Source organism: Cebidichthys violaceus, unplaced genomic scaffold, assembly GCF_023349555.1.
Source record: "Cebidichthys violaceus isolate CVI_PGR_0920_01 unplaced genomic scaffold, fCebVio1.0.p SCAF_17, whole genome shotgun sequence".
In the NCBI taxonomy this organism is placed as follows: Eukaryota; Metazoa; Chordata; class Actinopteri; order Perciformes; family Stichaeidae; genus Cebidichthys; species Cebidichthys violaceus.
In genome coordinates, this window is record NW_027176340.1 from 5,086,479 (window position 1) to 5,100,470 (window position 13,992).

The 13,992-nt window shown below is 42.0% G+C and overlaps 1 protein-coding gene across 3 annotated transcripts in view; it reads left to right on the forward strand.

Moving 5' to 3' along the window:
* The window catches only part of kcnab2a (potassium voltage-gated channel subfamily A regulatory beta subunit 2a), an 83,866-nt gene that overhangs the window by 35,290 nt on the left and 34,584 nt on the right, over positions 1–13,992 (forward strand). For 2 of the 3 annotated variants that reach the window (XM_068712286.1, XM_068712287.1), the window contains exons 2-3: positions 4,097–4,259; positions 6,235–6,276. In XM_068712286.1, the coding sequence (XP_068568387.1) occupies positions 4,183–4,259; positions 6,235–6,276 (119 nt within the window). In that variant the 5' untranslated portion in view covers positions 4,097–4,182. The remainder of the gene's footprint in view (positions 1–4,096; positions 4,260–6,234; positions 6,277–13,992) is intronic. The other variant, XM_068712288.1, reaches the window with a different exon arrangement.

Here is a 13,992-nt window from a genome sequence, read left to right on the forward strand (position 1 = left end):
GGATCACTGAGCCACTCAAACTCCTCCACCACGTTAAGGTGGCGATTCGCGGAGGAGAAAAATATTTCACACACAAATTTGTGGCTGTGTGTGTGGTGGTGGAGGTTAGAAGTGGTGATAGGTTAGATGTGAAGATAGGTTAGAAGTGGAGATAGGTTAGAAGTGGAGATAGGTTAAAAGTGGAGATAGGTTAAAAGTGGAGATAGGTTAGATGTGGGGATAGGTTGGGTTGTAAGTGGGGTTGGGTTGAAAGTGGGTCTGGGTTGTAAGTGGGGCTGGGTTGAAAGTGAGGCTGGGTTGGTAGTGGGGCTGTGTTGTAAGTCTGGGCTCTCCCCTGAGTCCTGTTTGCCTTGGGAGCCAATTCCAGGGGCTACTGCCTCTGACAACATGACTCCCAGGATCACTGAGCCACTCAAACTCCTCCACCACGTTAAGGTGGCGATTCGCGGAGGAGAAAAATATTTCACACACAAATTTGTGGCTGTGTGTGTGGTGGTGGAGGTTAGAAGTGGAGATAGGTTAGAAGTGGAGATAGGTTAAAAGTGGAGATAGGTTAGATGTGGGGATAGGTTAGATGTGGGGATAGGTTGGGTTGTAAGTGGGGTTGGGTTAAAAGTGGGGTTGGGTGTAAGTGGGGCTGGGGTGTAAGTGGGGATGGGTTAAAAGTGGGGCTGGGTTGTAAGTGGGGTTGGGTTAAAAGTGGGGTTGGGTTGTAAGTGGGGCTGGGGTGTAAGTGGGGCTGGGTTGAAAGTGGGGCTGGGTTGAATTTAAGATCTTACCTATAGCTAAGTAGCTCAAAGCCACACCCACATCAAAGGCAGTAATGTTAACATCATTTTTTGACTTCTGGTTGTAAATGTAGCGATTTCTATTCGCTATTCTCTAGTTTAACCAAGCTTCCTTCCGAGAACTTTGACAAAATATCACTTTAAGATTTAACTTAAAGTCCCCGTCTAAAAATGAGTAACTGTAAGAGTACTAAACAAGGTGACGTGCACAAACTGCCCTCAGACAGCGTCAAAAATACCTGAAGAAAACGCAACCTCTGCTCTCATCTCTATGGATCAACTGAGAGGGCGCACGGACGACTCAAACTCCTTCACCACGTTAAGGTGGCGATTCGCGGAGGAGAAAAATATTTCACACACAAATTTGTGGCTGTGTGTGTGGTGGTGGAGGTTAGAAGTGGATAGGTTAGAAGTGGAGATAGGTTAGAAGTGGAGATAGGTTAGAAGTGGAGATAGGTTAGAAGTGGGGATGGGCTGGGGTGTAAGTGGGGCTGGGGTGTAAGTGGGGCTGGGTTGAATTTAAGATCCTACCTATAGCTAAGTAGATCAAAGCCACACCCACATCAAAGGCAGTTAACATCATTTTTTGACTTCCGGTTGTAGCGATTTCTATTAGCTATTCTCTAGTTTAACCAAGCTTCCTTCCGAGAACTTTGACAAACTATCACTTTAAGATTTAACTTAAAGTCCCCGTCTAAAAATGAGTAACTGTAAGAGTACTAAACAAGGTGACGTGCACAAACTGCCCTCAGACAGCGTCAAAAATACCTGAAGAAAACGCAACCTCTGCTCTCATCTCTATGGATCAACTGAAAGGGCGCGCGGACCCGGACTGGGTTGAAAGTGGGGCTGGGTTGAAAGTGAGGCTGGTGTGTAAGTGGGGCTGGGTTGAAAGTGAGGCTGGTGTGTAAGTGGGGCTGGTGTGTAAGTGGGGCTGGGTTGAAAGTGGGGCTGGGTTGAAAGTGGGGCTGGGTTTTAAGTGGGGCTAGGTTAAAAGTGGGGCTAGGTTAAAAGTGGGGCTGGGTTGAAAGTGGGGCTGGTGTGTAAGTGGGGCTGGTGTGTAAGTGGGGCTGGGGTGTAAGTGGGGCTGGGTTGAAAGTGGGGCTGGGTTGAAAGTGGGGCTAGGTTGAAAGTGGGGCTAGGTTAAAAGTGGGGCTGGGTTGAAAGTGGGGCTGGGTTTTAAGTGGGGCTGGGTGGAATTTAAGATCCTACCTATAGCTAAGTAGATCAAAGCCACACCCACATCAAAGGCAGTTAATGTTAACATCATTTTTTGACTTCCGGTTGTAGCGATTTCTATTAGCTATTCTCTAGTTTAACCAAGCTTCCTTCCGAGAACTTTGACAAACTATCACTTTAAGATTTAACTTAAAGTCCCTGTCTAAAAATGAGTAACTGTAAGAGTACTAAACAAGGTGACGTGCACAAACTGCCCTCAGACAGCGTCAAAAATACCTGAAGAAAACGCAACCTCTGCTCTCATCTCTATGGATCAACTGAAAGGGCGCGCGGACCCGGACTGGGTTGAAAGTGGGGCTGGGTTGAAAGTGAGGCTGGTGTGTAAGTGGGGCTGGGTTGAAAGTGGGGCTGGGTTGAAAGTGGGGCTGGGTTGAAAGTGGGGCTGGGTTGAAAGTGGGGCTGGGGTGTAAGTGGGGCTGGGTTGAATTTAAGATCCTACCTATAGCTAAGTAGATCAAAGCCACACCCACATCAAAGGCAGTTAATTCTGCAACGTTGCAATGGTTTGGTCACTTGACCACACTTGGTCACATGACTTTTCCACACTAGAAAGGCTGTAGAATGTCAACATAATTTTTTGACTTCCTGTTGTAAATATAGCGATTTCTATTAGCTATTCTCTTGTTTAACCGGAGGAGTGACGTAGTGTCGCTGGTTACAGCTCTGGTAGCGGCTTTCTGTCGCTGCCGCTACCAGAGCTGTAACCGGCGACACTACGTCACTCCTCCGCTTTCCAAACATGGTAACTTCCGTTCATTGGTTGCAAAAGAAAACCAATATGGCGACGGCCATATTCCAAGATGGTAACTGCGAAATCGCCGAAATCGAGGCCTTCTAACGGCAGTCCACAAACTCATGGGTGACATCACGATGACTATGTCCACTTATTATATACCGTCTATGGTGAAAACACATTTCATTTCCTATAAATTCTTCATAATAAAAGTCTTCATGTTATTTTGTCTGCTTAGTCCTCCTCGCTGCAGTTTTAGTAGACTTGTTTAATTGAAGAATAGTCGTTAACAAAGCTTTGCTAATTCAATGACGAACACATTACATTTTTTTATAATTTTTTTCACAATAAAAGCCCATGTTGTTTTTACTGCTCATTCTTCCTCCCTGCAGTATTAGTAGGCTTGTTTTATTGAAGAATAGCCGCTAACAAAGCTGCTGATGAACACATTTTCCTCTACATTCCTCACTATAAAAGTCCCTCATTATTGTGGAGTGCTGTCTCCCCGTTGTTGTGAGAGGGTTTGGTGCGCCGTTGTATAATTACCCTTTCATGCTCCTGACATTGTCTGGCACCTGTTGATCATTGTCAAATATGTATGATGTTTTAATTGGCAGTCTTTTAGTGTTAGTAGTCGAAAAAGGCCGTAATTATTGTAGCCAACAGTAAGGTGTAAATTGGTCAGTTAAAGTGAGATGTCTCCTTGCATAACATGTTGTGGCCTCACTTTTTGCCTGTGTGCCATCTTCAGTCTACACAATCCATTTCTTTGATTAATATAATCTCTTACTGAAGTGAATGAATGGGTGAAAATTATGATGTCTTTGACTCGATTCTTGCCAGTGACATCCTCTCAGCAGTAATAGTAGTAACACATTTAATATTTTCTGACTGGAAAAAAAGGGAATGTTCTGAATGGCTTCCCTGATGATAAGTGTCAAAAACACTTGAATATCTTGAATAAGTGATTGTTATTCGTTAACATGGTTCAACAGCTTTTATCTGTTTCGATCAGCATGACATCTGAGGATGATATTTAACTGGTTGGGTGGGATTATTCATTTTCCTGACCTCACTGGAGGTGCATTGTTTCCCACAGGTGTGAAATAGGACTGGACAGAGCAGTCTGTGGAGATCTATATTGTTTGGCATTTATTTTCCTGTGTGGTATGATGTTTTTGTTCTAATGATGTTTAGTAAATAAATGGTAAATAAACATGAAAAATACAGTATTTGACTGGCCAACTATAGCCTAAATTTCGGGGAACACTGAGATTACATTGTTGGGAAAATAAAACCCCCACCACGGACTGACACTACTCTCTCTTCTTTCCAGAGGCCCTGATTGGTGATAAACTGTAACCTGTGGTGATAGAACACCACCCCCGGCAGGCTGGCCACGCCCCCCTCCCTCCTACCTAAATGTATCCTGAATCGACCACAGACTCCCCTGCACGCCTCTCCCTCCGACAGACTGGCTCACCGGGCATGATCTACAGGTACGTTGAGCCCATACTCCAGGTATTGAGGATGTGTCGATTAACAGACTGAGCTGATTGCTTGGTAAATGCAACCTGTGACCTGTGTTGCTGTGTCTGGAATGCAATACTGTTTTCAATATACGTTTTCTTTTTACTTCACATAAAACCTTGCAGCAATCAAAATTTGACTATTAAATTAAATGATTATATTAAGTATGAAATGTGTTGTGATCTCAACAGAACCAGCCAAACACAGTCTGCATTATTTTATTGTATAATATCATATATTATATAATATTATATTATATTACAGACAAGAATTATTTAAGCACAATCAAGAAAACTGTCTATCACACATACACATGCACACTTGGTTGATATCACTATTGAGGACATTGTGATTCTTGTTTATTCTGTGAAGGTTTAACCATTACCTGCCTTACCCTAACCGCTACCTAACCTTTACCTAACTTTTACTTAAGCCTAATTTAGATGCATTATGCATTAGGGACAACAAATGCGCAAGTTTGCTCTCCCCAACTGGTAAAGTCTGAAATGGGTCCCCGAAATTGCGACGTAGGCCAATTACACTCCGACGCAGGCATGTCACAGCATACTTCATTCTCACTCGTCTGGTTGCATGTTTACTGGGTGGAAACAGCAGTACGGTCACCAGTGTTTGTACAGATTGTCCTGCACTCTGATGTTTAACCAGCATGTGGTGCCAGTGACCCATCAGCTTCAAAAGCATCTATTCCACTCTTCTTGTCAAGCAGCCTTTTTGGCTGTGTTTCACATTTCCTCCTTTATCACCAGATGGGGTGCAGTGGCTGTCAGCTGTAGGTTTTGTGATACTTTATTAAAGCTTTTGAACATCTATTGATCTTGTATAGACTTGAATATCATGACAATTAAAGTGGATGAGATTTTGACATTACTTTTGGATTTGCCTTCACTGGAAATATGTGGGGACACAGTAAAGCAGCCTGTTACCAGCACATCAGTATCACTCAGAATGTTCACTATACTTGTTAATATCCACTACTTTTCCACACATTTGCCTGTAAGTCTCTGCGTAGCTTTGCTATTATTCTGAAAATGTTTTGCTCCCTTTTTGAAGCGGTAACATCATCGTGTTGCTGCCTTTGTGATGGTCGACTTGTAGTTGTTAAACACGCCTAAGTGACCTGTGGTGCCTGGGTAACACTAAGGGCATGGAAGTCCTGTCAAATATTCACAGCGAAAGCTATATTATATCATATTGGTGGAAGAAACTACTGGTTTGCCAACTATAGTAATTTATAGATCATCTATTTTGAAGCACAGTTACTAGATATAACAAACGGTTTTGAGTATAACTGAGGTTAAGTAACCACGATCAGAAAATGTTTTTCTTCTTGCGCTTTATGAACTCAAAGATCACAACTTGTGTTTTTGCCACTTATGCTGCATTCACATGGCATCGATCAGATGGTAGACAGCAAACCGGATATCATTTCAGTGTTCAAGAGCAGGACCTTTAAAATTAGGCGAGCACCGGCGTTGCCATCAAAGGTGAACTTTTGTGCTGCTGAATTTACAACCAGATGTCACGTAGCTCCCTTCACACAAGGAGAACGCAAAAGGATATATAAGAGAAACCTGCATTTCTTTTTTAGATATCACTAATAATATTAACATAAAATATTAGACAAAATGATTTTATTTCATATATTTTATTCCATCACCGTAGCAACATATTGTCATACGTTTTTTTGTATCCGGCCACATTTTAAACAAGCAAGGCATTCTGAATCTTTTATTAAAAACACCATATACTGTATATGTCTTTTCTACCGTATTACCTGCTGTACTCTTCCACATTTTTGGCTAACGGTCAATATCTTACGTCACCTTATTCTCTGTCTCACATTTCTCCGACTACCAACTTCTTCCTTTTCCAGCTTATATTAATCAAAGCTTTCCTGTTTCCTCCTTTCCCTGTTGTCTTCAGCGCTCGTTATGGGAGCCCCAAACGACAGCTGCAGTTCTACAGGTACCTGTCTGTCTCACTGTTTGGTGTCGCAAAGCAGTGTTTTCTATGTGAAGCATTTTCTTTTTCCGTTTTTTTGTATATATATGTGTGTGTGTGTGTGTGTATGTGTGTGTGTGTGTGTGTGTGTGTGTGTGTGTGTTTAACATATGTATTTTTCTATATATGTGCGGTATGCATTCATAACATTTGTGTTTTGTTCTTCTTTTCTTCCACTATAATAACCTTGCTGTAGAGACTTGCTGTTCTGTTATTTAAAACCATACGTCCATTAGTAAACCTCTGCAGCATAGATAACACTTATCTTCCACTATTTAGCTGGCAATGCACTATCTAGCTTAAACCTGATAGGGGCGATGATGGATCTTGTTGCAAGGGTTGCTCACAAAACCTTTGAATCAACAATAAATGTCTGGAGTTCTTATGTTTTGTCTGCATTTTTTTTGACACTTGAGACACTATCTGCGTTTCTTGTCAAACTTCAACATGTGACTAAGAAGCTCATTACAGAACTGATATCTTAACACTTTTTTGTTTAGTCTTTGGTATGATTAAGCAGATAGTCATTTCCTTTATTCATCATTTCTGTATTAAATCATAAACCTTTTTGACCTCATGGGAGCTCAACCTGATCTGTGAGTGTTGTGGGATGAGACGATGTTCCCTTAAGGTCGCTGGTACTCCTCCAGTAGTGAGCCTTTTAGGCAGTCGGTCTCTCTGCTACTTTAGATTAGAGTCATGCTTTATGGTCTGATATCAAGCCTTATTCTGCTGATCCAGTTCTAAAAACCCCTGACTATGTGGGTGTGCTTATAATGAGCTCTCTGCCGGATTTTTATCTTGGCGCCTTGCACATTTCTGTCCTTTTTTTTTTTAAAGTGCAAACCGCCCCACGAGCTGCTCTCCTGGCCTATGTTAGGGGCATCGATTAAGACCCTTATCTCTGTCTGTCTATCACTCTGACAGCCTTGCAGGCTGGTATGGGAAGTTGTATTCTTCTCAGTCATCCCGACATTGTAGCACACAAAGTGTATAGTGCTTATCACACTTACTACCTCTCACTGGTATGCAAATTAAGTCGGAAAGGAGCCTACAATCACGTTGACAATACTTTGATTTTTCTTAACCCCACCTTGTTTTTATGATGCATTTTATTTATTTCTGCATTGTTTTGTTTGCCAGCATAAGTTGTAGATCTGTACTATTCTGTGTGTCTGATGATGCATCCAGAGCCATTTTATGTTTGTCTTCATGATTCTGTGCTAAGAATGTTTTTAGTGAAATATATCCGGCTCTGGCTGTCGTTAAACCTTTTTACAGTGTTCAGGGATGGAGTGCTGTCCGTTGATGAAGCTCATTGACTTCTGACCTCTGTCCCATGTATGGGTTAGGGAACAATACATCATTGAAGTCTTCATTTAGTCCTTCCCAGGTATCTCAGCTATATGTACAATTAAACATTACTATTGCTTGGTTTTGGTTTGGTTTAAAATGTATTTTAAAAGTAATAAAATGTCTGTTGTGACTATAAGAGCCACAACTTTTAGAGAACTGAACTAGGTTGTACCAGCTTGGTTGATTACTAAGTCTTAAGGATTATTATATAGGGCTGGGAAGTCCGGAAACATATATGATTACATTAATAAATTATTTGAGGCCACATCTTCCATACTGGTTTACCATCAAACTGTTTTTAAATTGCATTTTATGGGGAGTTTTAATTATGTAGTTGTTTTTTTTACTTGCCCTGCAGAAATTATAGAGCAGCAATGTTTACACTGCGCGAAAAAAATATGCAGCTTAAGGCAGATTCTGTGCTTTTAATGTATGTTGTTGAGCCAGTGATACGGATTACTATGTACTACCAAATATGTCTGAAGTCAGTGGATGTTACTATAATTCTACTTCTATGAATTCTACAGATTCACTGAGGTGTTCATTGGTGTTTTAGTAATTGTCAGAGATGATGATTAAAAATGAGTTTGAACTTGAAGTGAAGTGTATTGGATGCTTTCCTCTGTGTAACTAGTGAGGCCGGTTGTGAGCAGCTACACTTGTGTTCAGAGTCGTGATCATGTGACCCACTCCGAGTCTGACCTTGACCTGTACAAAGAGATGCAGCACGGCGTAACCGCTGTGGTTTTTAAAACCCCTTGTTTGGAGAGTACGTGAACATGCTTGGTGGTTTGTGCGTATGTACAGCATATCTTTGCTTTATACTTGTGTGTGTGTGTTTCATGTGCACACTACACTCAGGCCCTCATTATTGTCCAGCTCTTAGTATTCTTTCCTGTGGAACAACAATCAGATGCTTTTAGTGCAAAAGCTTTGGTGAATTATTCAGGGCTGATATTATTTGCTGCGGTTAGCAGAAACAAGACGGGCCACTAAACGGCATAAATGGATTTCTTCCACGAGAGCTTCGCGGGGAGGGGAGGAGGAGAGGTGTTGCTTGTGGTAATAGAGTATGGTCCAAGTGGTGAGGGGAGGGAAGGATGCACTCTCTTATTCACTAATTGGTTTAGACGTTTCCTAGTAAGACACTCCCAGTTTGGGTGGACCCGCTTCATCGCTGTCTGCAGTGTGTGTTTATAAGAGCAGAGTGGCGCCCCGCAACCTCGCTCATGAGCCGACCCCAAAGAAATCGGGTGAGTTTGAGGAAAGATTTGCACTCATGACCACATCAGGAGTGTTTGTTTGTGTGTATGTTTTGTGTAAGGGATTGGCAGAGTGACGAGGAGTGTGTGTGTGTGTGTGTGTGTGTGTATGTGTGTGGTTGTGTGGATGCATGCTGCCTAGCCTGAATACTCCTCCTTTATTTATGTCTTCTGTCTCTAAGCGAGGAAACCAGCTGTTTGGGAAATAAATTGAGAATTTGTGGGAGAGATCCAAGTCACGTCATGATGCTATCAACGGTTTGACTAGTATTTTTCTTCCATGTTAGAATTTCAGACAGATAGTGTTTAAGTCTGTTTTGTAAGATATTCCATTTTATATTGGTTTATTACCACTTAAAGCCTTAGTTTTAAATGGAGGTTTGATGTCAGTGTTGCGGTGTTTATTAAAGAAAGGTGTTGTATTTGTCTGTAGACTTTTAAAAGATCGGTGCGAGCCTATATGTTTCAAACCAGCCGTAAAATATAGCTTCCTTATTCTCCGGTGGATATAAAGAAGCAAACTGATCAACAAGTCATTCTTGTTTAGGGTACGGATTATAAGACAAATAGCATTTTTATCTCAGAGTTCTCACTATCTCATATCCATGTTCATGATTTTGAGATAAGCAATTATTTTAATTGCCATTGTTAAAATGCTAGCGTAAATCTCACCCTACGTCATTTTGGATTGATCCGTTATCTTCATCAGAAAGTGTTCATGTCATACGTCATATAATATTTAATGGATAATTTGGCTTTAATCACATTATCTCAAAATCATGAACATGGATATGAGATAGTGAGAACTTCAAGTGTTTTTAATGATGTTTTTTATGTAAATTTACACAATCGTCTAATTTTTTTATGTATAATTATTTTTACACGTTTCTCTAATAACTAAGATTGCAGTCTCACTTATCACACGGTACATTGCGTTTATCAAGAAAGTGGCTTTGTTGCCGTTGCACAGTGGTGCATTCAGCATTAAGTTGCGTTCTTGTAGTGATGCTGGAGCTGTCGCAGTGCTGCCCCCTATTGTTTTAATTCAGCACAACACTCGGTAGACCTGACTCTTAAAGGAGTGTTTCTTTACAGGAATGGAGACTAAATGGTTAAAAGAAATACTTTTGTGGAACTTTAAGCTTCCTGGATCCCTGAACCTGAAATAAAGCCCAACTCAAGTGTATATTGTGTCGTTTGGGGATTCTTTAAGCGCTCGTACCCATGACTTTTTTCCAGTCCAGATGGGCTTTTTGTGCCTTTTTTTTTTTGGGAGGCACTCAGAATATATCGTGGACTCCTCTCAGTTTGCCTCTTGGCTCTCCCTCTTACTCCAGTCACAATCAGAACCGAGGCCAGGTCGTCCCCTCTTGCTCGGTGCATGTTTGAATGCCTCCCGTTCGCAGATAGCATGCGTCCTCTTTGGTCTTGCTTCTTAATCACCAGCAAGTCACCTGAATGCTCCCTATCAGTGTAACCCTGCCATTGTGTGCCTGTCAGGGGAGGGTGGTGCGGGGCTACGTTGTGCGACTCTGATTACAGGATGCATGGCCGTGTGCTGCCCCGAGCAGGAGAGCTGTTTTCTTTATGGGAGCAGGTGCTATTTAAGGAGGTGGCTGTGATCTGCTGGCTCCTCGCTCCATCCGTGTCCCTACTTGTGTCCCTACTTTAATCTTTACTGCACGGGTCGCCTCGGCATCGCAAGGAGGAGGAGCAGCGGGAGGGAGGGGGCATGTTTGCGGGAGGCTACGCTAGTGGCTCCCGGGGGGCTCCCGGCAGGCGCAAGTCCAGTTACTGTCCTCCTGAAAACCTGCAGATCCCCAAACCGGCAGCGCCAAGCAGTGGTGTTCGAAAGAGCAGCAGCAGTGGCAGCGGCAAGATGCTGTCTATGACATACAGCGAGAGCATCCGGAGCGGGATCAACCGCTACCACTCGGACCAGGGGCTGAATCAGCCACCGGCCAGGCCCCCCGACCCGGTTGAGCTCCAGAAACTCCGGGAACAGAGGGTCGCCGCTCAGATTAAGAACATGGAAGACTTCCTAAAGATGAATGGCCTGGCGCTGGAAGAGTGTGTGTCCTATCAGACAGGCATGAAGTACAGGTAAGAGAGGGGTAGAGCTCGACAGGGACTTTAGATACCCCAGAGACCTGGACAGTGGTGGGGGCTGACAAACCAGCAGGTGAGAGCAGCGTTGTGGTCCAGGGAGGTCAGATAGGTCAGATCGTGTTTTTTCACTATTTTGTACCATTGCTGTTGATTTGATTTAAATCATTTCTACCATCGGAAGCATGCGCAGTCAGGAACATCTGTCTCTTAATATCAGTACAGTCTTGCTCTGTCCTCTGGTCAGATTGCACTCATGCAAAGATACTGAAGCTCAGGTTTTATTTTAATCATCTAGGTCGGTGGCATATTTACCCAACTACATGGGAAGGACGGACTGCTCCTTAAGGAGTTACCTGGCCCCTTAAAATCTCACTCAGACCCGTTGATCTCAAAGTGATTACGGTACGGAGAATTCTGCCCCCACAAAGTCCAACTGGGAAACATCAATAACCTGTCTATAATAATATTAGATTAGATATTGACTGTCATAATATTGTAATATAAGTTATTGGCTTGGTCTCGATTGTAGTTTTTTTTTTTGCTGATCTGAATTCTGCGATCGAAGAGCTGATCAACTCCGCATGCCTTCTTGGCAAGTGAGTGCAAGTGTCTATTTCCAAATTTGGTGATTTTGGATTTTTCAGATAATCTAAAGGATTGAATATTGTTTAATTGGTTGAGAAGATTCAGCCGATTCTTCAATGTGAATGTACATTTACAATCCCATTCTTTTATGTAAAAAATGTATTGTCACAAAAAAGGCTGTTTTTCTTGGCTTATACTTTTTTTTTTTATAGATACACAATGATATGCCAAATATTATTAAATTATCATTAATGGCGTATCACGGCAGTGTGGATTTGAGTTTGTCAGTACGCCAAACTTTAGTTAAAAAGTCCAAGATTTAAGTTCCTATGTGTATATTTTATACCTCCAAAGATTACTTATAGATGCACTAACAACAAGTATAAAATGCACCCTCAAGGCAAAACAAAAGATGCAATTTGAAACATTTGCTCACTTTGTCTGTTTCGTCGACACACTGCCGGCGAACCAAGCAGCCTATTTTATGGACTGTTGCTGTTCAAAGGATTAAGTCCGTGCAGCAGGCTGAGCGGCTGTTGTGCTGCCTAATAAAACCTGATAAGCCGATGTTGTCATTGTCCTGGACATGGATAGCTTTCCTCACACGCGGGCATGGCTGCTGTTGTTTTTCACCGAGACCAGTGACTAGAACCCAGGTGTGGTTGGCTGCTGTTACTACGTCTGGGATGAACGGGTTTTACTGTCGTCTGCGGCCAGTGTTGTGTGTCAGCACCGCGCTGGCGTGTTTCCTCGGCCACAAGTTACCTTCCCTGTTGGGTAAAGCTCAGTCACTGACCCCTGGTGGGTGCAGCTTTGCAGAAAAGGAGTTTTCATATTTACGAAAAGCATGTGTGGTTCTTTATTTACAAACCTCAGAGAGACCTACTACTACAGGAACCTTCAAAATGACATATCAGTGACACACAGCTGTTGTTTGATCAATCTTTTTCTGTCTAATGGATCTTGTATCGAATCTAATTGTGATTTATGTTATTCCTTTGTGGTGTTGTGTTTAACCGTCGGTCTCGGTTTACCACAGGAGTGCTACGTCCTGCCAGGATCTGCTGTTCCTTGTATCGTGATCGCTTGCAATTCTGTAATTAGTTCTGCAATTGGGTCAAGTACATGCAACCTCTGCCTCAAACTCATCATTATTTCAGCTGTGTGGTTAGGAAGGCAGGCCGATGCTACCGAGCTGCATTAAACCGTTGTTAACGCCGCCATCACATTTTCAAACAAACACAAGCAGAAAGGTTATATTATGGTGTTTCTCTCTTCTGTTGAACTCTCTGGGTTGCTCACTACTCTGCATGTACACACACACACCCTTCATAATGGGAGATATTAGAAAAGCATGAAATTCCTTTTTCCCTGCTCTAGATGGAGTATAATCAGGAGTACTTCATAAAGATATGATTAGTAGTGTTGTATCTAATACTCCTTTACTAGTTAGTGTGAGTACTGGTTGTCTTAGAAGTATTCCTTATCATGTGGTTTTAAGGTTATAAATATTGTGCAATTCAAATTAAGGAAAATTAAAACTCTATTTCTGATATTCTGCCCTTGAAACTAAATCCTCTCACTCAGCAGGCCCATTTGGAAAACAGTCCCTAGTGTCCATGACCTCCTGACTGAAGGAGGCAGGCAGCGGGTAAAGGAGCCAGCTTGAGTTCGCTGAGGCGAGACAGGAAGCCCCGTGTCTCCTATTTGAACTATATGGAGGTAGACTGGAGAAGTATTGATTTCTGGAGTGACTTAACACTAATGGACATGGTAATGACCTCCATTTAGAAGTTCATGCATACAAAGCTTTGTCTGACCACAACTGTTCCTCAATGTACAGCACTTCTACATTACATCTTGAATCCTTTGAAAAAAAAGTTTTTCACCTGTATGTAATGAAATGCACCTAAAAAGTTTAAATTGGTTAGGCAGCTCATTGGCGCTTTCGTTTAGTAGTTTTATTGAAGAAGAATTAGTCAAGGTTTGGCCACTAGAGGGCAGAAAAACAAGCAGACACAAGTTCAGTCAGCAGCTCACTAGAGGCTCATTGACGGCTCATTTATATGCAGCAAACTTAGCAGAACATTAGCACCTGATGAGTCCTAAACCAAAACAGTTTGCTAAGGAAGAAGAGGAAACTTAGAGCTCCAATGTCATTTTAGCACTGTAATTTGATTTATTGTTATTTTGAAAATATAGACGAAGATTAGGGCTGTAACTAATTATTTTCATCTTTTAATGTTTTGTTTTGCTGACCAACAGTCCGAATCCAAAATATATTCATTTTCAATGAGATAGATTTTAGAGAAGCAGCAAATAGTTTCAGATCTAACGCAAGTTTAAGCAAACATGGACAGAAATCGAA